Here is a 25,467-nt window from a genome sequence, read left to right as displayed (position 1 = left end):
AGTTAGTGCAGCTCATGCATCCACTTGTATCTCAATGGTAAATGCATGGACCAATCGATAGGGGAATATATATACCAAGAAGCAAAGGAAAATCTATGTGCTTTTTCAGCGACTTCATATTAATATGATATATAAGATGGACTTATTATTAATTAGATTGATTAAATTCAACTTCTCAAGTAAAGTATTCACATACGTAGTAATCAACAGACTAAGAAAATAAATATAGCACCAAGTTGATAAACTTTCTAGCCACATTTATTTATTTATTAATTAATGTAAGATTAGCCATCTAGATGCTTGTTCTAATATCATGAGCACTTGGAATATCATAAGGTGAGTTTTAGTGCCATTTGGCCCACTACTCAAAGTTGAAGAACCACCATATATATAATATACGTTCCATTGTCCATAGATTAGGCCAAACAAAGTTAAATTGAGTAGTTATACGTGGTTCATGAATTGCAACAACAAACTTGTGAGTCCATTGTTTTAGTAATCATGTCTCGAATCATTGATCATATATTTTACAAAACCCCAAAAACATTTAATATTAAGAGATCATGGGAAATCAACTTGGCATTCAAAGGGTCTAGGATTAGGATGGGATCAACCTACACTCATATACCTTACCTAGTCCATATATATGTGCATATATGGACTGTCACGAGCTCAAGGTCTCAATTAGAACCAGATCAGTTGGGCGTAATTTTCACATTTCAGAATTGCCTATTGCATTCTTTTGCAGTCGAATTTAATATGTAAGAACCTTTTTTGAGTATCATAAGCCAAGAAAAATTTGTATAATTTACATACTTTTGCATATGAATATTGCCATAAAACATGACAATCAAGAAGGCAGAGGTAGGTTTACGTGATTAAAGACGGAACAACCTTAAAAGGTGGTCGTAACATTGTTGCAAAGCCCTTTATTGTTTTTTTTTTCTTGATTATTACATGATAATAATCAGCATCTCTGTTTTTGTTTTCTATCAATTGCTAGACTCCACCTCAAAACTGCAAGTTTTTATGGGGGAAAATTCACTCGGGTCAATCATATTTTGTATGAAGTTGAGCAGGCAAGCACAAACAGTGGCATGACAATCTTGTAAGGTCGAGTTGGAGTTTCAGACATTCGCCAGGAACTAACTGTAAACAGGATCCAAGTTAAAACGTAAACATCTCTTACACATTTTATCAAACACATTGCACACATACAACACAACTTACAAACACATTACACATTTTATCAAATATATTTCTTTACTACAAATTTACAAAACAAATTCATTTCAATCACAACAAAATACCCAGACGTGCATGCTATGAGTAACGGAATACATAAAATTAAATCAAGCAATTTAATCTTAGGGCTCGGAATCGGGTTCTCACTGTAGGTTGAAGCTCAGATTGAAGTCGCACACTACGGAGGAGCAAAGACTCATGGCGACAATAGAGAGGGAATGAGGCGGCGATGTGGAGGTTTATTTGTTCAGCTGTTCAAATGTGAGACTTGAGAGAGGAGGAAAAAGGAAGAAGGGAGAAGGGAGAAGGGAAGGGAATGGGGGGGGGGGGGTCCCTATGTTTTGGACCCCGTATGATAACGGCGTCGTTTGATTTTTTTGAAAAAAATTCAAATGTGAAACGACGTCGTTTTACATCTGGATTTTTTTCAAAACAATCGCAGTCGTAGAGCTCCCGTTTTACATCTGGATTTTTTTCAAAAAAATCTGAGTCGGAGTTTGAAGCTCCGACTCCAACTCCAACTCTCTATTCGAAGCCACTCCGCACTATGACTCTGTTTTCCAACCACTCCGACTTCAACAGAGTCGGAGCAGATGTCAGGCGGAGTCGAAAAAAATTTTGAACAACCCTATTACAAATTACATATAATAATTGACGAAAGTCTCCACAAAAAACAATAACTTTGCCACCAAAATGGAGATTTGTATCGTTTACGTCTCGCAACATTTTATCTAACACTTCTATAGAATGTTTTGTAGACATAGGTGATTCATCCCATATAATTAATTTTACAAGATGTAATAGTTTAGCAATGCTTCCTTGTTTGATGACATTACAAGTGCTATCTTTGTCTGCATTTAATGGAATCTTAAATATTGAATATGTTGTTCGTCCTCCAAGTAAGATGGATGCAGTAACACTGGACGATGCAGTTGTAAGCGCTGTTATAATTTTTTATCTTATTATAGCTAGAAGTGCTTTGTACAAAAAAGTTTTACCGGTACCAGCAGGACCATCAACGAAAAATGCACCAAATTCATTTGACAGTAAGGTTTGTAGTATCAAGTTGTATGCATTTTTTTTTGTTCAAAACTTACAAATTGCGATGCAAGTAAGTCTTCTTCCAAAATTGTGACAAATCGCTCGTCGTCAATTTCTTTATCTGCAAATTCTTCTTGACCGTAAAATATATCAATAGGAACAAAATGATACATATTTATATTTTTTCCCACAGATTCAAGTGTGAAAGCAATATTTTACACAACCATTTTTCTAACAGTTGTTAATGATACGTTTGTTATAAGAAAATCTATACACTTTTCTTTTTCAAATCGTTCCCAAAGTTCTTTTGAACTTATAGGATTACAATATACTAAAATTGTTGAGAAAATGTGTTTTAAACTGCTTGGGATTTGATATAGACATGCTTCTTCTAAACAATTTTCTGAGCTCCTATCTTTGTCTAACAAATCATGTGAAGTAGCTGCTTCACGATATGTTGGTAGTACAACGCCATTAACTGTTCTTAAGTTCTCAAACAATGTTGGCCCTCTAATATGATTTAATAATATTTGCAAATAATATATTTTGCCTTCATATGGATTAACTGTAACAATTCGACCTATAACAATTTCTTTCTTTCTTGGAGTCCAAATTTTACATTCTGAATTTCAAACAAATTTTTCAGGAAATTCTCTATACAACAAATTTCGAGCTTTTTCGTCGATTTGGTTTCTATAAAAAAAAAATTTTTGTTAACATTGATTTATTTGACAGACATGAGTTTAAAACAATGTTTAGATTTTCATGTGCACAGAAAGATATTAAATGTTGATTTTCAAGATGTAGATGCAAACTATAAACTGATGGATACATTTCGTTAAGTGTAAAACCGTATATTTTTCATATTGTTTCATGTGGAGTAATCTATCTGCCTGATTGAAATTGTTCGATTTCATCAATTTGTTCATTATTTTTTCACTAATAATATTGAAAGCAATGTGAGCGTGTCCTTTATAAATATATTTATATAAATATTTAACAGCTTTAATCGTAGAACAAATCCCAACGTTAATATGACAGTTATATTAACAAAGAATATACGGATTGTACGGAACAACCCATCGATTATCTAAATCTTTTCCTTTAATTTTAGCAATGGTTCCATTGTTACAACACCTATATAGTGGAAAACAATCGATTCCAACATTTGTCGTAGGTGCAAGTTCTTTAGGATATCGATTCTTACAAATGTTTTTTTTTTATACATACATTGGTTGGATTCAATATCTCGCAAGGACCATGCATCATATGTTTAACCACAGCCTTATACAAGTGTAAGCTTTTTGTTTTATTAGGTATTTTTGCTGAAACGATTTCATCAAAAGTTTCAGAGGCATAAATTCTCCAATTTATTTAAAGTATAATTAAGAAATGAACATGCGGTAGACTAGACTTCTTTTTTTATGTTCGATGGTATAAATATAGAGTAATGCTATACATCACACTCTCATCCTCTTTTGATCATACTAAGTGGTATGTGGCACATTCATCACCATTAGATGATAAAGAAGCATGCAATAAATGATCATTTAATGGTGATAAATGTGTCACATCATACTTAGTGGGATGAAAGTATAGTGTATAGAATTTTCCATAAATATATGTTACAACTTTGCCAAAAATTTCTCTTTGAATAAATCAATTTTTAAATCTTTTAATTTTACTCTAAAGATTCTTGCAATTAAATCAGGGCGATTTTGAACTTCTTCTTGTGGATTTAGTTGTTCTAAGATTTCATTCCAGTTTGGATTGCATGTTATAATTAAGAAAATGTTAGGTTTGCCGAAATGTTGAACTAACACCATTACTTCCATATATCTTTTACGTATATCTCTTGGACCTCCAATAAATATGAAGGTAGGATAATGCGTTTTCCAATTTTGGAAGCGTTAATTTCTCCAATTGAAATACTATCTACAATACCTTGATATACATCTGATCTAATTTCATGTTGTTTTGAATGAAAATAATCTAATCTTGATGTTTCAATTTTAATATACATGTCGACAACAAATTGTTGTAGCAAACGACCAGATAATAACAAAATTAATCTGTATGCATCTCTCATTTGTAATTTGAAGCAATAATATTCATGGCAAGAAACTACTGGTACTTTCTTCTTTTTCTCCGACTCTAAAAATAATATAAGATGGAATTTAGAAAAGTTATACAAAATTAAGATATATGATGAAATGGACAGAAAATTATTGTTACCTTGTTATTCAGTTCGAATAAATTCTTATGCGCTATTTGAATGTTCAATATGACGTGATTCTAATGTTTGAGTGTTTATTGATATTGTTCATCTTTCAACTTTTTTTCTTTCTTGATGCCAATCCGGGTCATCGAAAGGAAATAATAGTGAATATTGAAGTGAATCATAACAATTAAAATAATACTGAACAACATGGTTGTCACCTGCTTGATTAAAAACAATAATGTCTCGACTTTTTTTCTGTACATGTGTCAGTTTCTATCCATATAATTGCAACTTGTGATACCGAAGGAGCATTGTAAAGATGTTGGTCTAAACTAACGTCTTATCTTATACGAATTGTATAATTTTTAAGATTTGAAATATTGTTTGTTGAGAGTTCGGAAGAAACGACTCTAGCACAAATATTGTTTTGTCATTTGAAGAGTCCGCTTTCAAAAATAAAATAAATAATAAAAGAGTTTGGAGCCCGTCCTATAGGCCCAAAGACCAACTTTCACACTTGTCGACGTTGTCGTGTTTCAATTGCGACCATGTCTATCTGAAACGCACCCCGCACTCCTTTAAGGGAAGTTTGGACAGTAAGTTTAGTTGATTCGAGATAAATAAAATAAGATGAAATGAAAATTAAATAAAATATTATTTTTTAATATTATTTGAAAAAATTAAATTTTTTATTATATTTTGTCTGTAAATTTTTAAAAAAAATTATAATAATTAGATGAAATGAGTTGAGAGGCTTCTTATATCCAAACAACCCTTAAAGTCCTATTTTTCTTTTACTAACTTTTTTATAATTATTTTACTACTCTTTATAAATTAACCAAGGTAATTATATCATTTTATTAAAAAATAATTTCAATTTACATAATTATCCTTCATTTTAAATAAAGTTATAAAATAATTATAGACTAATTGTAGATTTATCATTTTCCTTTTATTAATTTCCTCTCTAAATCTAATCCATGGAGATAAAATCATAAAATAGAAAACTCCTCGTCTGACCATTATTGTCGTATCTTTTATCTTTTAAGATATAGATGATATAATGATTTAGTGAAAATGTTTGCAATTTGATCTTTACTACCGAGAAAATGCAATTGTAGGGATTAAATATTATTGATTGAGATTTGAGAAGCAAAGAAATCTTACATAAGTAAATTAATAAATTGAAATGACTTTATATGATATAATATATTTACTTTACAATAAAAATATTTTTATAATTTAACGTTCTATATCAAGTTATGCCAATTTATGAGTTTATTTTTATAAAAAATTTCATGACGAAAGCACTTCTCTGATTGATTAGGACGTAGAATTAGGTCTCGTTTGTATTCGTAATCCATCTCAACCCACTTCAATTCATCTCATTTCATCTCATCATTATATCTTACTCAAATTCTCACATAAAATATTATAAACAATTTAATTTTTTCAAATTTCAAAACAAATTTTCTAAATTTTTACATAAAATATAATAAATAATTTAATTTTTATTCTATCATTCACAAACTATTTCAACTCATCTCTAAATTCAAGCCACTGCTTAATCTCAAAGTACCGCATGCATGCATTGATCTAGAATGATTTAATTTTGTCGGAGAAGTGATCAAGAATATCAAGTGGATGGCGAGTGGCCCAGAACTGCATCTATCTATGAAATGAACGACGCTTGGGAAACAGCTACCTTCCATCTGATCGCAAAGGGTGCAAGATCGATCCGTGCTAGTACTTTTCCTCAGCAACAACTTGATTTCAGGCAGTTAGGGGACGGGGAAGCAAGGAATATTATTATTTGGACAATGCTAGGGTGACTCTGCGTTGTTGTATCGATAGTATAAATTGTATTTATTTTTTAATTTTTTTAAATATTTAAAAATATTAACAAACTCATTAAAAAATATTTACTTAAAAAAAAAAAAAAAATCCGTCAGTTTTGGGGCACCAATACCATTGTCGGTGGCCAAGCATTTTCCTTATTATTTTACTACAACAAAAGTCTCAGCTGAGCTTTGGTCCCATATCTATTATTATTAGTGTGTCTTGAATTAAGTTCCAGGGCTGAAACAGTAGAATCATCTGTTTGTGACTCACGTAGGGCATTTCAAAACCCAACATGCTGGTCCAGTACTTGGTACCTAGGAAATTCAAGCCTAGCTACCTCACTACGTACACAATGTGGATGTGCATGTATACCTGAAATAAACGGGTTTAGATCAGTACAGTGGACCAAAAAAACCAACAGCCCAAACCAAAGTCATCAGTCTGTCATACCCAATGAGATTCTATCTTATTAGTTAATTAAATTGGATGGTATAATTAATGTAAAGAAAGATGAACAAAATATTAATATATAGTTATGAGGGTATATATGTAGACCATATTAAATGTTGTAAAATTCGCATATTATGTTTATATATTTTTTTTAAATGAGTAATGTTATATAGCTTTTTAAAAAAAAAATAAAGATAATCATAAAAAGTAATTTTTTAAATAGATTTAATTTTTTTAAAAAAATAAATAATATTTACAATTTTAAGATATATAAATTTAAATAAAAAACGTAAAATTTGCCCACCATTAAAATATATCTAGCATTTAAATTAAGAGTCTAGGATGCCACTCAACAGTGATCACTAGTCATGCCCCTTAGCAAAATTTTCTTTTTTAATTTTTTTAATTTATATTTTTTTAATTTTTTTAAAATATTATAAAAAAATACTAATACACTAATAATAACTTTCTTAATAAGTAAATAAAAGAAAAAATATAAAAATATGAACGGTTAAAATAAGAGATCACCGTCGATACGAAGATTAGGAAAGAGATTACCGTATAAACATTATTCTTAAAGAGTAATGTTAGAGAGAAGTTATTATAGTAGTGTACACTTTACACTCACAGTGTGGTTGCTTTTACTTAATTATTCCTAATACTCACTTAAAGAAATATATGATCTAGATGATACCACATTATATATATGAAATAGATATTCTTAATAATTACTTTTATCTATATTTATTCATTCTTAAATCAGATCACCGTCGGTACGAAGATTAGGAAAGATCTGTATGCATGAATGTAAGAGAATCGGATCAAGGTTATGAATAGTTTTACAACCCGTGACTCCATTTGATTGACTTTTGTCTCCTTCTCTGTGTAGTAGTAAGCCTTTTTGTTTTCTCTTCTGGCTTTTAAGGCTTCACATGCATGGAGCTAGTCCCAACGTCCAGACAAATCCCGTACGTTCCCTAGCATCACCGAAGATCTCCCTAATTTCCTGTCGCTTAATTTGCCCTTCACATCTCGCTAAATCCCCCCCACGTGATCGTTTTGGTGGCTACCGGCTAGTGGCTGCCTAAATGCATCAATTGATATGAAACTGCAAGCAAGTGACGTCTATGTTATGGTAACAAGTCGAGTTTTAATTTATAAATCTCATTATATTTATTTTAGAAAATATTTTAATCATAAAAAATTATATAAAAATAATTATATAAACTGATATGATTTGATATGATTTGTCAGATTATAAAATTACATCTAACATATTAGATAAAATCACGTCAATTTATAAGATTATTTTGTATAATTCTTTCGTAGATGTAACAGTAATCATTTATTTTTTGAATTTGTTTAAGGCCTGGTTTGGATACTAAAATAATTTTAACTCATTTTATCTAATCATTACATCTTTTTCAAGATTCTAAATAAAATATAATAAATAATTTCATTTGTTTAAATATCAAAATAAAAAATAATATTTTAATAATATTTTATATAACTTTCATTTCATCTCATCTCAACTCATAATCAAACTAGACAGATTGCTAATTAGTTTTTAAACAAATATATTATTTTTATTATATATTATAGTTTTTTCTACAAATTTTGACAAATCAATTTTAATTTTTTTTAAAATAAAAATTACTCAAAAATTCAAAATGTATCACTGTGTAAACGGGCCAATTTGGTAATGGTCACAGCGAGAGGGCAGTATTGGTAATAAAGTATTTCTTAATTTAATATGCTAACTATTTTGTCACGTCTTGGATGTCGTAGTCAGAACTCAGGAGCTTTTCTGGCAAATTGCGCCGCTTATAACAAGGAATGCCAAAGCTTCCTCGATCTTCAACTTAACGTTCACTTCCAGGCATCTCTCTCTCTCTCTCTCTCTCTCTCTCTCTCTCATATTACGGAACCCACAGCTTCATAATCTCTGCTGATTTCTACGCAATGGCTGCGAATAAGTTCGAAGAGGTAAAGTTGCTGTTCTCTTTTCGAAATTCAATCTGCTTGTGAGTCACAATTTTGAACTATTCCGAGCTCCGGATCTCTGATTCACCTGCATTTGGATTTTGGAGTTCTGTTCGCTAAAATTCTCTGTTTATTTCCAATTCAAGTGCTTATGTTCCAAGCTACAAGGTTCAGTTTCCAAGACATTAAAGCAAAAATAAAACAAATCGGTACTTTGTGGCTCACTTATTTGGCTTCAGAAAATAAAATCTTGTCTCTTAAGTTTCCTCAGCTACCGAGGGATTGTTTGGCTAGACGTAATTTGTTTGTGGTTTTGTTTTGTACTTGGCATTGAGTTTTCTGACTGCTTGTTATGATCGCTTTTCTCTTTTTAATTTTGTAGAAATAAAATTCAGAACTGACATCTCAAAATCTCCAATTAGACTCTAATCCAGTTCTTTCCACAATAAATTTTATTTTCTAGGACTTGAAATCAGCATGTTGAACTTTGTATTTGTGTGTTAAAGGCTTTCTGTCTCTACATATTGAACAAAGTTTAAGCTTGTCGAATCTGATACTCACCTTGTGTCCTCTGTACTTTACTGAGAATAAATTTGACTAATAATCATTGTCAGTAAAATCCCATCACTCTCATGTTGCTAAGACATTCTCAATTTAAGTATCTCTACAAGTCTTGCTGATTCAATGGACTGCATCTGCTCTTCATGTGGTGCAAGAATGATAATTTCCCTCTCAAAACCTGCAAATGATTGGCTGAACTTTTATGTTTTGCATTAAGGATTCTGTTGGGGGAAGATTTTCATTTTTTTAGTTGGAGGTTTTTCATGCATGACACTGACATCATTGACATGTGCATTACTTTCAGCGCGAACGAAATATCAGGGGCATCCTGGATGGAAGTTGCAGAGCACCTGCCAGCTGTTCCTGTTTCAAGCTACTAAAGCCAACTTTTGATGAGGTCAACAATCACTGTTCTATAGGTAATTGTACTTAATCAATTTCCTGGTGAAGCACCTTATTTGTGTTAGCATCTTTAATATTTATCTTTTTTATTATTATTATTATTATTATTATTATTATTATTATTATTTTAAGGATTAGCATCTTTAATCGTTATCTTGATTCATTTCAGGCATTCTGCCAATTTTTCTTGAGGAGGCTTCCTTTCCAGAAAGATTAAATTGTCCCTTTCACAGTTCCCATGTAAGTTTCTCACTGTGATGTTGGGGTTCAATCCTTATCTTCTCTTTCCTTTAATCTTAAATAAGGGGATTTCTGTTGGTTTGACTGGGAATTTGGTGCTTAAAAGATATTTCATTTTTCATTTCTACCCATACACCATGTCAGAAACACCGTTTTTCTGCATGCACGCTTCTTATAGCAAATTGTACACTGAAAACTAGAGTGTGCGCTTAATTTGGTATGCCTCTCAAACATTGTACACAAGAAGATTCTTGAAGGATGCTACACCTAGTGGTTATTTTATAGTGAATTCTGAATAGTGTTTGAACTTGCCCTTTTTCTTTTTGGAGAGATGATGAGAAGACCCCCGTGTGCCATGATTTTTTTACACGGATTATCCTATAGCTAACTTTTGCTAGTCATATTTCTTGGTCGTAGATTATATTTTCAGTTGTTATTGTTCTTGACTTTAAGAAACATCTCTTTGTTATCTCTCTAGTCAGAGTTGTAGCCAAGCCACCAAGTCCCTGAACCTCATTGGTTTCAAGCCTTTGGTTCTTATGAATGCTTTATTTAGTGCCAAAATGAAATTTTGGAGATTGGTTAAAATATGCTGCTTATATTTTCGAGTCTCCCATTTTTGCAGGGCCAAGATGTCTGCAGCATTTCAGTGTTGTCTGAAGAAGGCAACAATAAACGATGTGCTTCAGAGTTGGCGTTTCTAAGCTTCTTGGAAGTTTCTAATCCATCAAAAAATCAGATGTGCATGGATGCACAATTGAATTTCAAGAACTGCATTGATTTGCAAATGAAAAGTGCTGATGCTATTCCCCCGTGCATTGTTGACATAAATAATGAAAAAGAATGTTCAAAAACACTTGACTCTACTGATGAAATAGTGGAAAGTTTGAAAAGCGAGGGTGTGCTAACTGTAAGTTTTATCTGCTCATCTCTTACTGTAGACCTTTGGTTGATGTGAAATATACCATATCTAAAGTAGTTGCAGACAACAAATGTGTTCTGGAATCATTTGATTTTTGATTAATTTGTTGTTCTTTCAGTTTTGGACGAGTATTGTTTTCCTTTGTCCCTAATGCTTTTACTTATTGGCTTAAAGCATTTTCAGAAGTTGTTGCGGAGACAGGCAAGCTTTAAAATAGGTGGAAAACTGATGCAACTTTTGATGAACCATGGCACTTCGAGAGGTATATAAGAATTTATATTTCCATTTATGTAAGCATTTTGTCTTTAAACTCTATGGTGGTTTGTCAAATCTGTTCATGATTAAAAGACATGGATATTCTGTCAATAATCAAGCTGTTGCAGAGCAAACTAGAGTTGAAAGATTTTTCGTTCATCAGTTTAACTGATGGCTTGACAAATCACAAGTTTTTGTGAGGTATAGAATAAGAAGAACCTTTATGAAACAAAGTAATGAGAGACATTCCAAAAAAATGTTACCGCATGGCTACCTGTAGATTCTGAAGATATTTAAAACTTCTTCTAGCCAAGTGGGCTCAGTATGATTCGTCTGCAGCCACAAGATCAAGCACAAGAGAACTTAAGTTACACATATTTTTTGGTAGAATGGTGAGCTGGTAGTCCACAAGAATCACTGAGATGCACACTTTAAAATTCCAAAAGTTTTGGTTGACCTAAACTTGAAGATAGAATCATTGGTCATATTCCCTTTGCTTTGTATGGCTAATCAAATTGGAACTCTTCATACTAATGTAGCTCATAATATTTTATCTGGAGTCTTTGCTATCATATTCCAAAGTTAGCAGTTTTTTTTTTGTATTGAATATTTCTTTGTTCTCAAAATGAAGTCAACTTAATTGTAGGAGATGTATGTTGCATAGTTAATGTTTTTTCTGTAGTTTCTCTTACATAGATAATCTGAAGCAGTTCCTAATTATTTTAATCTTCGATATGGATATATTTAACTTCCCTGTACTTTCTAACACATTATGCTTTAGCTGCTTTACAACTAGGCATTTAATTTGTTTCTCAACTTTCTTTTCTATCTTGTAGATAAATCAATGACTGAGAGGGCCCATGATACTCCAAATAATCAATGGAGAAAATATAAGCGTGCTGCCTCATTTGATTCAAGAAAGATCTCATTCGATTCAAGAAGGATCGTTCTCCTTTTTTCAATCTTGTAAGCACCAGATCCTGAAGGAACTGAATATAGTCTCATGTTTATCTCGTAAATAGTAGTGATACTAACTTGCTTCTCACATCTTAAAATATTCCACATGATCTGAATTTTTGTTAATATGTTCCCAATGTTACTTGTAGTATAGATTTGGCAGAATTAAATCAATAGTTGACTTGATCTCAGATACTGGTAGAACTATAAGTAGCATGGCAACAGTGAGGAAGGATGGTAGTGTTACCCAGTAAACTTTGGTTTTAGCCTCCAACAATTCGTATTAATGTTACTTATGAGCTGTGTGTTCCAAACAATTACCATGATGTATTCTCAATTTAGAATTCTTAAGAGATGCTTGATTTAGGATTAGCCGATTAGGAGGACCAAACAAAAACTGTAATATCAATTGTTAAGGAAGGAAAAACATGTGCATGGATTAGAGGCTTGGTGCTGAAATTTTCCAAGAGTAGTTAAATCAAATGCCGACCATCTTTTATTACGGAAGGACCATCAAGGAGCAGAATATTAGAGGTCAACATATGCAAAATAGAATGTGTATTCCTGGAAGGTTAAGAAGGATAGTCTGCAAAGAAGACATAGAAGTGTAAAACATGTTAACTGAGAAGTATTTGTGCTGTAGGTTTTAGTAACTGGGATGAGGCTTAGTAAAGTTGAGAGCAACCCATTCTTCTTGTTAAAATTATAGTAAAACTCTTGATTATAGGATTCTAGTCCATTAAACACTTAGGATTTCGAGCATACGAAAGACTTGTCACTTAGAATTTTAGAACCACAAACTGGTACCACCGGCATTCTGGCAAGTAGGACCTATGGTTTGAGGTCCTACACACATCCACAAATTCAATGGCAACCCAAGGTCATACTGCTTTCAAAACTAGGAGACGAACTTGAACTTATATGGTTAAAGGTTGAGGATGGATTTATTTGGTTAATGAAGCACTTTTCCCTGAACTCATTCTTTGTACTATATTTAACCATTACCAGCTACTGGGTTGTCAATTACTCTATAGAAAAATTATATACATAAGCCTCACACTCCTGCACACCACTTAAAAGTATGTGAATTTATTCTTTTACCCTCATGTTTCATGAAATATGAAATATGATGATAAAAGAGTAAAATCACATGTTTTTTAAGTGGTGTGCAGAGTGTGAGACTTATTACTCTATATGTCTCATCTTTAACTATCCTTTTTCTGTTACTTCTTGTACTGACAATTGACTTGCCCACGCGTTTTTTTTTTTTTCAGATCGAGTTTGGGAACATTGGTACTGATATATCTGACGCTGAGAGTTAGGCAGAATGGTGATGGTTATGTTCCTGTCTGATGGTGTTTTCTTGCCTTCTCTGCATTCTAATTCATGCTTCAGCTTTGCTTTTATGGAGTTCTCTTGCGAAGCTACCTGTGAAATTTGCTTCTTTGTAATGTTCATAAAAACATGTTTCTGAGTGTCTGTCATCTGTACATAAGTAGTATCATTCACATTTCTACTAGGTTCTCTGTAATGTCCAACTCTCACAAATTTGTCACGAATCACGATCTTCGTAGTTTCGCAATTCATGCCCCGTCCTATGCATCTTAGGTGGATCATTCACAAATGTCACCGGCAATGACCATGCGTGTGGTGTTATCAATTTTTTTTTTTCTTTTTCTTTTTATGCTATTTGATTGAAATACAAAACTGGCTGAAATAGTTCTAAATGATTGAATCACAAAAAACTGCTTTCCCAGCGTGGGATGTTCCTAATTTCATGAACTAACCAGGTAACTCCTAATATTCATTTTGCCAGTTTTATCCACTGCCTTCAACATAGTGCTCTGCTACTTAAAAGCCAATATGTAAAAAACACAGTATTTACTGTGGGACCAGATCAGTCGTTAAAAAAGTCTTAACACATTTTGAGTGTGTTTAGATGTTGAAGTGAATTGAATTGAGTTGAGATGATAAAATATTGTTAGAATATTATTTTTTAATATTATTATTATTTTGAAATTTAAAAAAATTGAATTGTTTATTATATTTTATGTTGAGATGTGAAAAAATTATAATGATAAATTGCGATGAGTTTAGATCTAAACTGATTTGCATTAGAGAAATGCTTAAAATGTCGATAAGTGGGCTTGTCAATAGAATTTTTATTCCACACAATAATTGCCCAAATAGGCTTTTATGTCTGATCCAATGTTTACTGAAACCTTCATGTCTATAAGGTGATCCCAAGAAGAAAAAAAAAATCAAATTTCTTTGTGGTTGGTTACCTAGCCAGTAGCCAGTCTTACGGTAGAAGCTGAAAATAAAGAAAAATCCGAAAATGCTATTCTGCTGCCGATCCTTACCGATGGACATGGATATGCCACGTGTTAAATGATTTAAAAAAGAAAACAAAATTTATCAAAAAAAGAAAAAGAAAACAAAACTCCCTCTGTAGGAAGCAAAAAAGCAAAACGCCCACGCCCTCTAGAGGAAGCCCTCGTCCCCCATCCAGAGCTGTGATTTTCCTTCTCCAAATCGACCTCGAGCAAAACCATAGAGTCTTTCCATCTATTTTGTTCTTTCTACCAACCATTTCCTTGTTTCTATTTTCTTTACAATTACAGAGATTGGTGTGTGAAGAATTTGGTATCAGAGTATTTTGATTCCGTGGAATCCATGGAGAAGCCAAAGGAAGACCGCAAAAATGGGTATTAGAGTATTTTGGTCGATCCCCATCGCAGCCCCTCTTTCTCTCAGTTCTATCTCCAATGTTTAAAACCAGAAAAATCTCAAAACCGTTGGTTCGTGTGTCTGACGGCGTTTTGATGGAATGTTTTGTTTTGGACATGAGAGGATATGGTCAAGGTTTCCTGTGCCATTTGATTAATTTTCCCAAATAATAAAAGAAAAGTAATGGTAGAGAAAAGTTATTATAATAGTGTAATATTCATGTGATTATTTTTAGTTAATTATTTTTAATATTTATTTAGAGATGTATGATCTATATAATATTATATTATATGTATAAAATAGATATTTTTAATAATAACTTCTATCTATATTTATTCATAAAAGAAAACAAAATTAGAAGGAAAGGATAAAACACAGATCTAAGAACTCTCTTGATAAGCAGACGGCGGTAGCTTGGACGGAAAAACATATTCTTCGTTTCGAGGTCGATTTGGAGAAGGAAAATGGATATGCAGACACTCTAGAGGGCGGTAGCTTGGATGGTAATTGAGACCGACTTGCTTCTTCATTTTCGTTTACTTTCGATGAGCTTTGCTACACAACCTCTACTACACTCCACACTTTATACTTTTTAAATTTTTTAAATTTTTAATATTTTTTTTAAATTTTTTAAATTTTTAATATTTTTTTTAAATTTTTTTTTGACTTTATTCTTTTTAAATTATTTCAAATTTTTTATTTTTTATTCATATAATAAATATTTAATAAAAGAAAAAATTAATAAAAATTAAAAAATAATGTGAAGTGTGGAGGTTGTGTGAATAGTAAGAGGTTGAGTAGATTTTTTGACTTTCGATAGACTGGAAGAAAGAATAGATGAGAATCGGTTTTTTTTATTTTTAATATAAATACATGGCTGCCATGTGGCGAAGCCACGTCAAGCGGTATAAGGGAGCGGTAACAAGCAGGCGGCGTTGTAGCACAACCCGAAAATAAAACAAACTGTAATAAATGAAATTCTGAACAGTGTACAGTACAGACACCAACAACATTTGAAAAAAACTTCATGATAAGTATAAAGAAAACAATGAAACGGTAATGGTAATAAAGATTCCAAAATGCTCGATCTTAGTAAGTTAGTACGGAGTCATTTCTTCTTTTGTTCCCGGGAGCACCTAAGAAACAACCTTATGGTATGTCGAATGCAAAGCATCAGATCTGCTGCAACTTTATCTTGACGGATATGTCGTTCAAGTTGTAGAGTTTTTATGTCCTATGAATCTCTCTATCTTCTGAAACACATACATTCCCCTAGCACGAGCAACCTCCTTCTTTCTGTTGTGTGTGGGATGAATTAACGGTGGGCTTCAGATTTACGTCGACCATGTCTTCCTGTTTGGCGGAAGAAAGGGTTTCCATCCCTGGCAAGGCAGCAGCAATCTTACGAAAGAGAGGCTGCAATAATACAAGTATAGAAGTTTCATACCAAAAACGTGAGAAACTAAAAACAAGGTTATGCAAAAACGAATAATGTTAAATACAATATTGGAGTTTAATCAAACGCATGGATTCTTCTAGAAAGTAAAATATGTGAAGTAGTTATTTCACTTAAATCTTTTCACCTTGATGTTGAATCCTGCTTTTGCGCTGCTTTCTATAAACATGACTCCAAACTCACGAGACTTGGCATCTCCTTCATCTATAGAAACTTGCCTATATGGTCACCAAAACAACCGAATCAGAACAATTTTTGGAAACATAATAACCATGGTAAAAGTAACTTCCAAACTAGATTTGAACATTAGTGACTAAAATTATCTATTTTTATTAACAAAAAAAAATCAATAACCAGGTATTCTTTCTAGTAACGTTCAGTGTAACAGCAGGTATTCCATTGTAGTAATGATACTAGAATTGGGTCCATATATTAGGTTCTTTATGATAAATGCTAAAGCACGATGAACAGAAGAAAATTCAGGTTAGGTTTCTATAGTGAGTTGAGATGAAAAGTTAAAAGTTGAATAAAATATTATTAAAATATTATTTTTTAATATTATTATTATTTTAATATTTGAAAAAGTTGAATTGTTTATTGTATTTTATGTAAAAATTTGTGAAAATTAATGAGATGAATTGAAAGTGTTTCTCATCCCAAACTGAGTCACTTGTCTTGGCAAAAAGGTTTTTCACGTCTAATGGCAGCAAGTGGAGATATAGGTAAATGTTGACTACCATGAATAATCTAAATAACTAATCCAGCAAATATATTAAACCCCTTAATTCCTCACCTTTTATCAACAAGATCGGTTTTGTTACCGACAAGGACGATGATGACATCACTTCCCCGTTCGGTACGTACCTCTTCAATCCACTTATTAGTACTCAGGAATGATTGCCTATCTGCATGATGACGGCTTAGTGAGTAATCAGAAAACTCTACAAGACATGCTGTTCTTCATCTTAAATCTTGATAACATAATCACCTCACGTGATCTACCGGATGAAGGCAAGATTTACATGAATATTAATGGACACTCTCGCAAACATTCACAAATATATATATATATATATATATATATATGCAAATAAAAATCTGTCATATGAAGCCCATTTTTAACCAAAAGAGAAAAGAAAACAATTGTTTGCATGCAAAAAGTTCATTTCAATGAAAAATATTATCCATGTAAAATAAATTCAAATTGACACAGGAACTTGCAAGGAGTATTCAAATAATAATAATAATAATAATATAAGGAAATTATAAACTTCTTTTGAGTTGGACTAACGACTCACTTGCTACATCATAGACAACTACCGCAACAGACGAATCTCTGATGTAGCTTGGAATAAGACTCCTAAATCTTTCTTGTCCGGCAGTGTCCCTGTGGAGTACAATATCATATTACGGTAACAAAATTAAAGTATGTACATCAGCACATACATCACCGATACATGGAAAAGAATTGGAAAAGCAAGAACATTGTGTTACCATACGAAGTTCATCACAAATATCTAAATCACATGAGTGAAATTTACTTTAAAATTCTGACATAATTGTTTTACCAACTCGTTTCTAATGAGTAATTTTGTAAGCAGAATAATTTGCTTTATATTGATGACTAATAACAATATTCCTATCACCAATATCATCACCTCCCTCCCCCTCATTGATCTCCTTCTTTTATCCATCCTAACAAGTGGGTAGGCAAGCGTAAAAATCAACTTGTTTATAAAAAAGAAAATGGTATACATCTTACCAAAGCTGCAAACGAACTGTCCGATCTGCAAGATACATCGTTTTTGACAAAAAATCAATTCCAATGGTAGCCTGCAATTTATATAGCCGAACATCAGGCCGCAAAAGCTTGTTAATTTGGAAATTTGACATAATTAATTTTCCCTGTTTAGTCATCTTTCAAATTGTGAGTGATCAGCTCATACGCTTCGTGTTCAGTTGCCTTCTATCTTTTTAGCAGTAGTAATTGAATGCGAATTCTATTAATCCCACGACTAGATACATCAGCATCTAACAACAAATAACACAGATCTATCATATTATATCTTTTAGTCTCGTTTGGTTACACAGTTAAAATAAGATGAGATGTTTTGTTGAAAGTTGAATAAAATATTGTTAGAATATAATTTTTTAATATTATTTTATTTTAGAATTGAAAAAAATTAAATTATTTATTATATTTTGTATGAGAGTTTGAAAAAAGTGTAATGATGAAATGAAATGATTCTATGTATCCAAACTGGGCTTAAGAGTCGGTTCGACTAATTACACCGCAAGATCTAATAAACGGTCACCTTTGGTTCAATTAAAAAACACAACACTTACACCTAAAGCGACAACGATAATAAATCCCTAAAAAGGACAGTGAATTCTTTGAAAGGTTATGAAATCTGGATAAACAAACCATGGATATTTGTACTGAATATTGTATCGCCTCTGTTCAACTTTGCTTCGAAACTAATTCGACAACACCACATGATTGTTAACATGCAGGACCGATTTCGAAACTTCTTTATTCTCGTAGTGGTAAATCATAAGAAGCCTACATTCCTAACAGACAGAGAACTCAATGGACAACGTTGAGGAAACAAAGGAAAAAGATCAAGAACCGAATCGAATTATCTTTCCTACTATATAGACCACCAAATCAAGGCATCAGAGACTAGAATTCTGTAAATAAAAGAATAGAAAACTGAGAGGAAATAGGCATTGGTGGATTAATCGGAACCTGGTAGGTGGTATCGAATTTGTCGTACATGAAGCGGGTGATAATGCTGGTTTTGCCAACGGATTGATCGCCCAAGAAAACCAGCTTGTATTTGGAGAGAGGGGACACCGTCGCCATATCTCAGATTCTCAGCTCCTTCCAAATGTGGAAAAATCGAAGGTGAAGGAAACTTAGGAAAGAGAACTTAGATCTGAATCTCAGAAATTCTCGGAATTTTTTAGGAGAGAGAGAATTGATAGAGAAACAAAGAATGTTTGGAGCTTAATCTATTTATATGATAGTCCGGAGGAAAAAACCGCCAACCACGGTGAAGAGTAGGCATAAGAAGTCAAATCTTCCATCCAAATTATTTTTCTCCAAACTCCAAAGCACATTCATGTTTCCCTATAAAAACGGATAACAGAGTTATTCTATTGTGAATCAGATGCGTAGAGTATAACAATCACATAACTCAATTGATAATATTTGATTTGAATGTTTTTTATTTTTTATTTTTTTCAAATCAAATTATATCACGTAAACACTTTACAATGTGTGCTATCCACATTGGTTTATAAATAAAAATTTTCAATAGATAAATACACTTCAAAGCATTTTGCACTTTGCCCTTCAAGCTATCAAAATGATGATCTTTAAACTATCAAACACTGACGTAAGCTTTGATCATTGAGATTATGTTATGTCACTTATTTTTTGTTCACAAGGATGGTAAGTGTCAACTTTTGATAATGTGAAAATTGAAGGAGAGACGTGTTAATTTTGATAATTTGATATGCAATGTGTAACTCGTTGAATATATAGTGTAAGGGGTTTTTCCCCCCTCAATCTTAGCGAGTCTAAGAATGGCAACTAAGGGAACAAGAAGCGAAGGTCCAATCCAGAATAAATGGACTCTTCGGCCTGGCCCATGGGTAGACACCCCTGGACGCAACCTCCATGAGGGAGCGTATTGCAGGGGAATGAGACTCATCGACATAGAGACCCCTCGAACAGTGTCCTAGACCTTGAGTATTTGTCCATGTAAACGGGCGGGAAATAAGGGGAACCCTCAATCTTCTAACAATGAGACATCGACGAACCATCAATGATGCCAGCAAGGTAATGTAAATCGGGAAACCACATCTCATTAATGGCACTACTACCCGAACTACACGACACATTAACAAAGTCGTCGCAGTGGCACGTCACATTAAAAGACTCTGACAGAAAGAACAATAAAATGACACAAACACCATGGGGGCGACACAATTTGTCTCCCTCAGACTCCCGGTATAAATAGCAACTCTCAGGTATGAGAAATATCTCTTTGATCCTTAAACTCTTTCACTTATTTACAAATTTCTAAAAAACAATACTAACTTTGACATCGGAGACTCCCTAGCCCCAAGGCAATCCTCTCCCAATTGCCTTCTTCTCTATTTTTGCAGGCCCAATTATAAAAACCTAAATTGCTAGAACCTAGCTCAAAGACATACGAAATACAACGTTAACATATAGATATGTATTATGAGTGAAATTTTAAATTTCTAGGTTATTGCAAGATGCTTATAAATTTTAAATTTATAAGTGAAATTTTAATTTGTGACTTAAGCTCTCCCTTGAGGTTAAGTTGCTTGATTGTATCAATGGCATGGTTGGCACGTACCTTTTTCCTAGCTAGACAAGAAGGAGTTTGACCCATCAAATAGATTGATTGTGTATATTTTACACCAACTCGTGCATGAATATGTAATGTAAGGTAACGGAATCAATCCATGAGCAGCACAGAAATGTGAATCGTTCTATATATAGAACAACCTGTCCTAAGCTGTCAACATTATTCATGGGGAAGAAATGGGGATCCAGCTAGGGCATCTTTGGCATGCAGGGGAACAACCGATTTGGATAGCAGCTCTGAATTCCTCGGCGCATGCACATGGCTTTGTGCAGGTGCACGCTGAGAGACAGTCAAGTCCATTGAATCATCTCTTTTTGGCATATTTCACACTAAGATATTTATAAATCAAAGCATGCAAAAATTAATAAAAATAGAAGGAAACTCAAAAGAATAGTCTTCTGCGGTTGAAGTAACTTTCCTTTTGTAGAATTTAAAGAAAAATTAATACCATCATGTCCACTTCAAACAAGGACTCGAAAAACTCTGATTGATAAATACGAATATCATATGGATAATGGATTCAACCTCTAAAATTTCGACAGATGTAAGTGTAACATCAATGTTTATGCATTTTTTCTGTCATAAGAGACCCACAAGTAAGTTAACATATCTTCATGCTACTTTGTCTCAACCACACAACCATCTATCTATTGGTCCCAGCCCATGTTTAATTTTGTGGCTCAAAATGAACATGAACCCAACATTCTCAGTATTTCACTTAAACTGACCTAATTAATCTCTAATGTCATAATCGAATTTCGTGACAGTTGATACACATCCAAGGAAAAAAATAAACAATCCACAGCAGCCCTCATAATGGTACCCCCTATTCCAACCACATTCTAATTTCTCAGGCATTTATTTGGAGCATACCCCCACATTCTCCATTGCCTTATTATTTGACCTATATATCTCGTCACTCATAACAGGTACCTCTCCAGCCAGAGAATCCCCATGAAGAAGTCTCCTCAAGTGGCTCGAGTCTCTCGACCACCAAGCCCTGGCAGTGATTCTGATGGCAACGACCAAGTTGACGACCAAAGCATCATAATCCCCGGTGCCGGTGGCAGCAGCAAACTCAACGCTACAGCTAATAGCTTTCAAGAGAAAGAACTCTGGTGGTAACATAATAGTTAGTTAGTTCACGATTGACAATAAAATCCAGTTTCTCATATGAAAGACAAAGCTAGTTGTTCCTAGAGAGTGTCTAAGCTGATATAGGATTTCTCTGGCATATCAAGTTTGTTGCTTATTTTTCCTCCAATTCTTTTGTGGTTTCAACCGCTTCACATCTCTGTTTCCCGTGCCATCTTCTTTTCAGGTTTGTTCCTTCACCAATGCCTACAGATTTATCAGTCCAAGTTCAGGGAATCGCCTTTAATGTTCACAAGGTAACCGTATATGAACAAGACAAAGTACATCACTCAATTTCTAAAGTCCAGAGAACTCTTTTTTTCCTTGTTGGCAAGCTATCTAAATGAAAGCTACAATCCTGACCTTTCAAAAGCAAAGATATATCAAAGGTGAATACATATCAGGCTCATGCACGTTGAGACACCACTTTGCACTCAATCTTTCTCTTTTTTTTTTTTCCATATCATATCATATCACTCGATCTAATTTGTTCATTAATTAGAGAAATTAATTGTACGGGTCATATATGATGCATATAATTGTACAAGAGTCTCATGGATGAATAGATTTTTGATAGATTTTCGTGAAAAATAAGTTCCGAACATATTTTTCACATTAAAAGGAATAAGCCAAAACAATAAGGTCTCGTTTGTTTTCACAATTATTCTCATTTCATTCCATCTTATCTACTCATTACAATTATTTCAAATTCTCACACAAAATAAAATAAACAATTCAATTTTTTCAAATTTCAAAATAAAAATAATATTAAAAAAATATATTCTAATAATATTTTATTCAACTTTTAACTTTTATCTCAACTCATCTCGTCTCATCTGTAAAAACAAACGAGGCCTAAGAGTCATAGTCGTCTTTTGTTATTGTTGAGTGTTCTTGTCTCGGTCCTCCCTCTTGGATCATCCGTGTAAAACTTACTTTTGTATAGCTCTAAATCATATCAATCGGGATGCATAAAGGGTAAGATACCCATCCCATACCCAGATATATTAACTCTTTTCTCCTGAAACAGTATCCCTTGGTTTCAAAATGTGGCTACATACACCGATTAGAACTTCAGCCTTCAATATTAAATTCGGGGTACGACGTCAAGCTTGAAAACTTCCCAGGAGGATCAGAAACATTTGAATTTGTTCTAAAATTTTGTTATGGTCTCCCAGTAGACTTTAATTCTAACAACATTGCTCCACTAAGATGTGCATCAGAATTTCTGGAGATGACGGAAGAGTTTGGAGATGGAAATCTCATCACCAAGACAGAAGCTTTCCTCACATTTGTAGTCCTTTCCTCTTGGAAAGACACCATTACTGTTCTAAAATCCTGTGAAACTCTATCTCCATGGGCTGAAAATCTCCAGATAGTCAGAAGATGTTGTGACTCAATAGCTTGGAAGGCTTCTAGAGAAATCTTAACAACTGGAGATGAATTTATTGAAGAAGGCTGGTGGTTTGATGATGCTGCTACCCTTCACATGGATCATTTCATAAAGATTATAGCTGCAATAAGGTCAAGGGGAACAAAACCAGAGATCATAGGTAAATGTATCATGCACTATGCAGATAGATGGTTGCCAGGTATGGACATGGAGTTAGGAGGACTAAGAGGTTATGGGCATGGAAAGAACGAGCTGCCATTTAGTGTCTATAGTGGGAAGGAAGAAGGAGGCAGTGGAAACAGTAAGGAGCAAAAAACAATTATTGAAAGCCTAGTAAGCATACTTCCTCCTCAACAAGAAGCTGTTTCATGCAAGTTCCTGTTCAAGATGTTAAAGATGGCAATGGTATATTCTGCAACCCCGGAATTGATTTCAGAGCTGGAAAAGAGACTCGCGATGATGTTGGAAGATGCCAATGTGAACGATCTTCTGGTCCCTAGTTATAAAAATTCCATTCAAGGCAAGCTGGTGAAGTGAGTGATTGCTTGCTCTTTCTTCTTACATTGTATGATTTGGCATTATAGTCCAGAAAAACCTAATCATAATCCATCAAATTAACAATACTAGTTAATTTTTTTTATAAGTAAAATAAAAAAATACTTCTTAATTTTCATCTGGCTGATGCAGTTCGGAACAATGCACAATGCATGATATAGATGTTGTGCAAAGGATAGTGGATTATTTTTTGATGCAAGAAAAGCAGCAACAGCAACAGAAGTCTAGAAAATGCAATATTAGTAAGATCTTAGATAATTACCTAGCTGAGATTGCAAGAGACCCAAACCTCTCTATCACTAAGTTTCAGGTTTTAGCTGAATCACTACCGGAAAATGCTCGACCATGCCATGATGGTCTCTACAGGGCCATTGACACCTACCTCAAGGTTACCTGTTAACTTTTTCTCATTCTTTTCTTGTATAATATAATATTCTTCCTTCTGGGGAAGGGGGTGAAAGTAATATTTATTTTCTAAACTCTACAATGTAATCTACATTTCAGACTCATCCTTCACTATCTGAGCATGACAGGAGAAGGCTGTGCAAAATAATGAACTGTGAGAAACTGTCTTTTGATGCATGCATGCATGCTGCACAAAATGATCGATTACCTCTACGAACCGTTGTCCAGGTATTATTTTCAAGAATTCTAGAGCCTCATCTTCCATAACCTTCATAGGTCTTTTAATAGGTCATAACAGTCAGTCTTTCATATCCTGCAAAGTTTAGATATTTGGTTTTAAAGAAACTATTTCAACTAACAATAGAAGGAACAGACCAGATATTTTAGAACTAATATTGGATAGAGTGATTATCGGGCCCCAATGTCATCATTCCAATAAAGTAATTCCAGCAATAAGTCAAAGAGACAAGTCATATAAAGGACGCTTCAGATAAATAGCAATATTGCAGAAACCTCAGGAGCACAGCCCCTGCCGACATGGTACATATAAAAGATGCACTCAAAAAAAGCACATAGTTGTTCAGCTAAGCAATAGCAATACATGCACTCAATCTACATAAAACCCATGAGCACAGTGCATACCAGTATGATGCATATCAAATTTAACATTTCTCCCTAGTAATAAAGATGAATCGTGCAGGTGCTGTTTTCAGAGCAAGTAAAGATGAGGGCAGTAATGCAAGAGAAGGAGCCAGCACCAAGCGGCAATATCTCCGAACAGGAAGGAAACCAGTCATCTACAGATGCAGAGATAAAGATGCTCAAGACAGAGCTTGAAGTTGTTAAGATGAATATTGCAGAGCTGCAGAATGACTACTCTGACTTACAACGGGAGTATGAAAAGCTAGGCAACAAACAAACGAACATATTCCAATGGAGTTTCAGCTGGAGGAAGATCAAGAACTCTTTCCATACTAAAGTGGAAGGGAAAGAAACTGGAGCTGGAAAGCAGATACCCAACCACTTCAGACGAAGGTTATCCATTTCCTAATTGACTTACCATCGGAACAAACACTCTGTACTATAAATGCTAAGTCCATCAAAGAGCCTTCAGAGGATCATGCAGAGAAATATGACAATCTGCCTTATAGCTTGTCCAAGCTCAAAAAATATAGCAGATGCACATAGAATTTGTATCAGTTAGCGATGAAGAATAGAAGATCGTATTTCTTCTTCTTTTTTGAAGTAAAGGATTGTATTAATAAGATA

General features: G+C 33.5%; 3 protein-coding genes across 4 annotated transcripts; 2 read left to right on the top strand and 1 right to left on the bottom strand.

Annotated features, from left to right (window-relative positions):
* The first annotated feature begins 8,580 nt into the window (after window positions 1–8,580).
* LOC109001582 lies at window positions 8,581–13,779 on the top strand. Of its 2 annotated transcripts, none has more exons than XM_018978936.2 (7): window positions 8,581–8,785; window positions 9,648–9,762; window positions 9,915–9,985; window positions 10,611–10,895; window positions 11,082–11,169; window positions 11,999–12,128; window positions 13,394–13,779. In XM_018978936.2, the coding sequence occupies exons 1-7, from the start codon at window positions 8,762–8,764 to the stop codon at window positions 13,470–13,472; spliced, it is 792 nt and encodes a 263-aa protein (XP_018834481.1). In that variant the 5' UTR covers window positions 8,581–8,761; the 3' UTR covers window positions 13,473–13,779. The 2 variants fall into 2 exon arrangements, with proteins under 2 accessions (XP_018834481.1, XP_035550252.1); XM_035694359.1 differs by having other exon boundaries at window positions 8,606–8,785; window positions 11,091–11,169.
* Window positions 13,780–15,685: 1,906 nt separating this feature from the next.
* On the bottom strand, window positions 15,686–19,400 carry LOC109001583 (ras-related protein RABH1e-like). Its single transcript, XM_018978937.2, has 6 exons — window positions 19,055–19,400; window positions 18,068–18,138; window positions 17,604–17,692; window positions 17,099–17,210; window positions 16,433–16,523; window positions 15,686–16,265 (listed from the first exon to the last, which is right to left on the bottom strand). The coding sequence occupies exons 1-6, from the start codon at window positions 19,169–19,171 to the stop codon at window positions 16,122–16,124; spliced, it is 624 nt and encodes a 207-aa protein (XP_018834482.1). The 5' UTR covers window positions 19,172–19,400; the 3' UTR covers window positions 15,686–16,121.
* A 2,128-nt stretch (window positions 19,401–21,528) lies between these two features.
* Window positions 21,529–25,467, top strand: LOC109001580 (BTB/POZ domain-containing protein DOT3-like). The gene is made up of 6 exons (XM_018978933.2): window positions 21,529–21,832; window positions 22,033–22,102; window positions 22,876–23,771; window positions 23,926–24,181; window positions 24,298–24,426; window positions 24,899–25,467. The coding sequence occupies exons 1-6, from the start codon at window positions 21,666–21,668 to the stop codon at window positions 25,247–25,249; spliced, it is 1,869 nt and encodes a 622-aa protein (XP_018834478.1). The 5' UTR covers window positions 21,529–21,665; the 3' UTR covers window positions 25,250–25,467.

Source organism: Juglans regia, chromosome 10 (genome assembly GCF_001411555.2).
Source record: "Juglans regia cultivar Chandler chromosome 10, Walnut 2.0, whole genome shotgun sequence".
NCBI classification, from domain to species: Eukaryota; Viridiplantae; Streptophyta; class Magnoliopsida; order Fagales; family Juglandaceae; genus Juglans; species Juglans regia.
The sequence above is the reverse complement of the archived record's forward strand: the minus strand, read 5'-3'. Positions and strand labels throughout refer to the sequence as shown.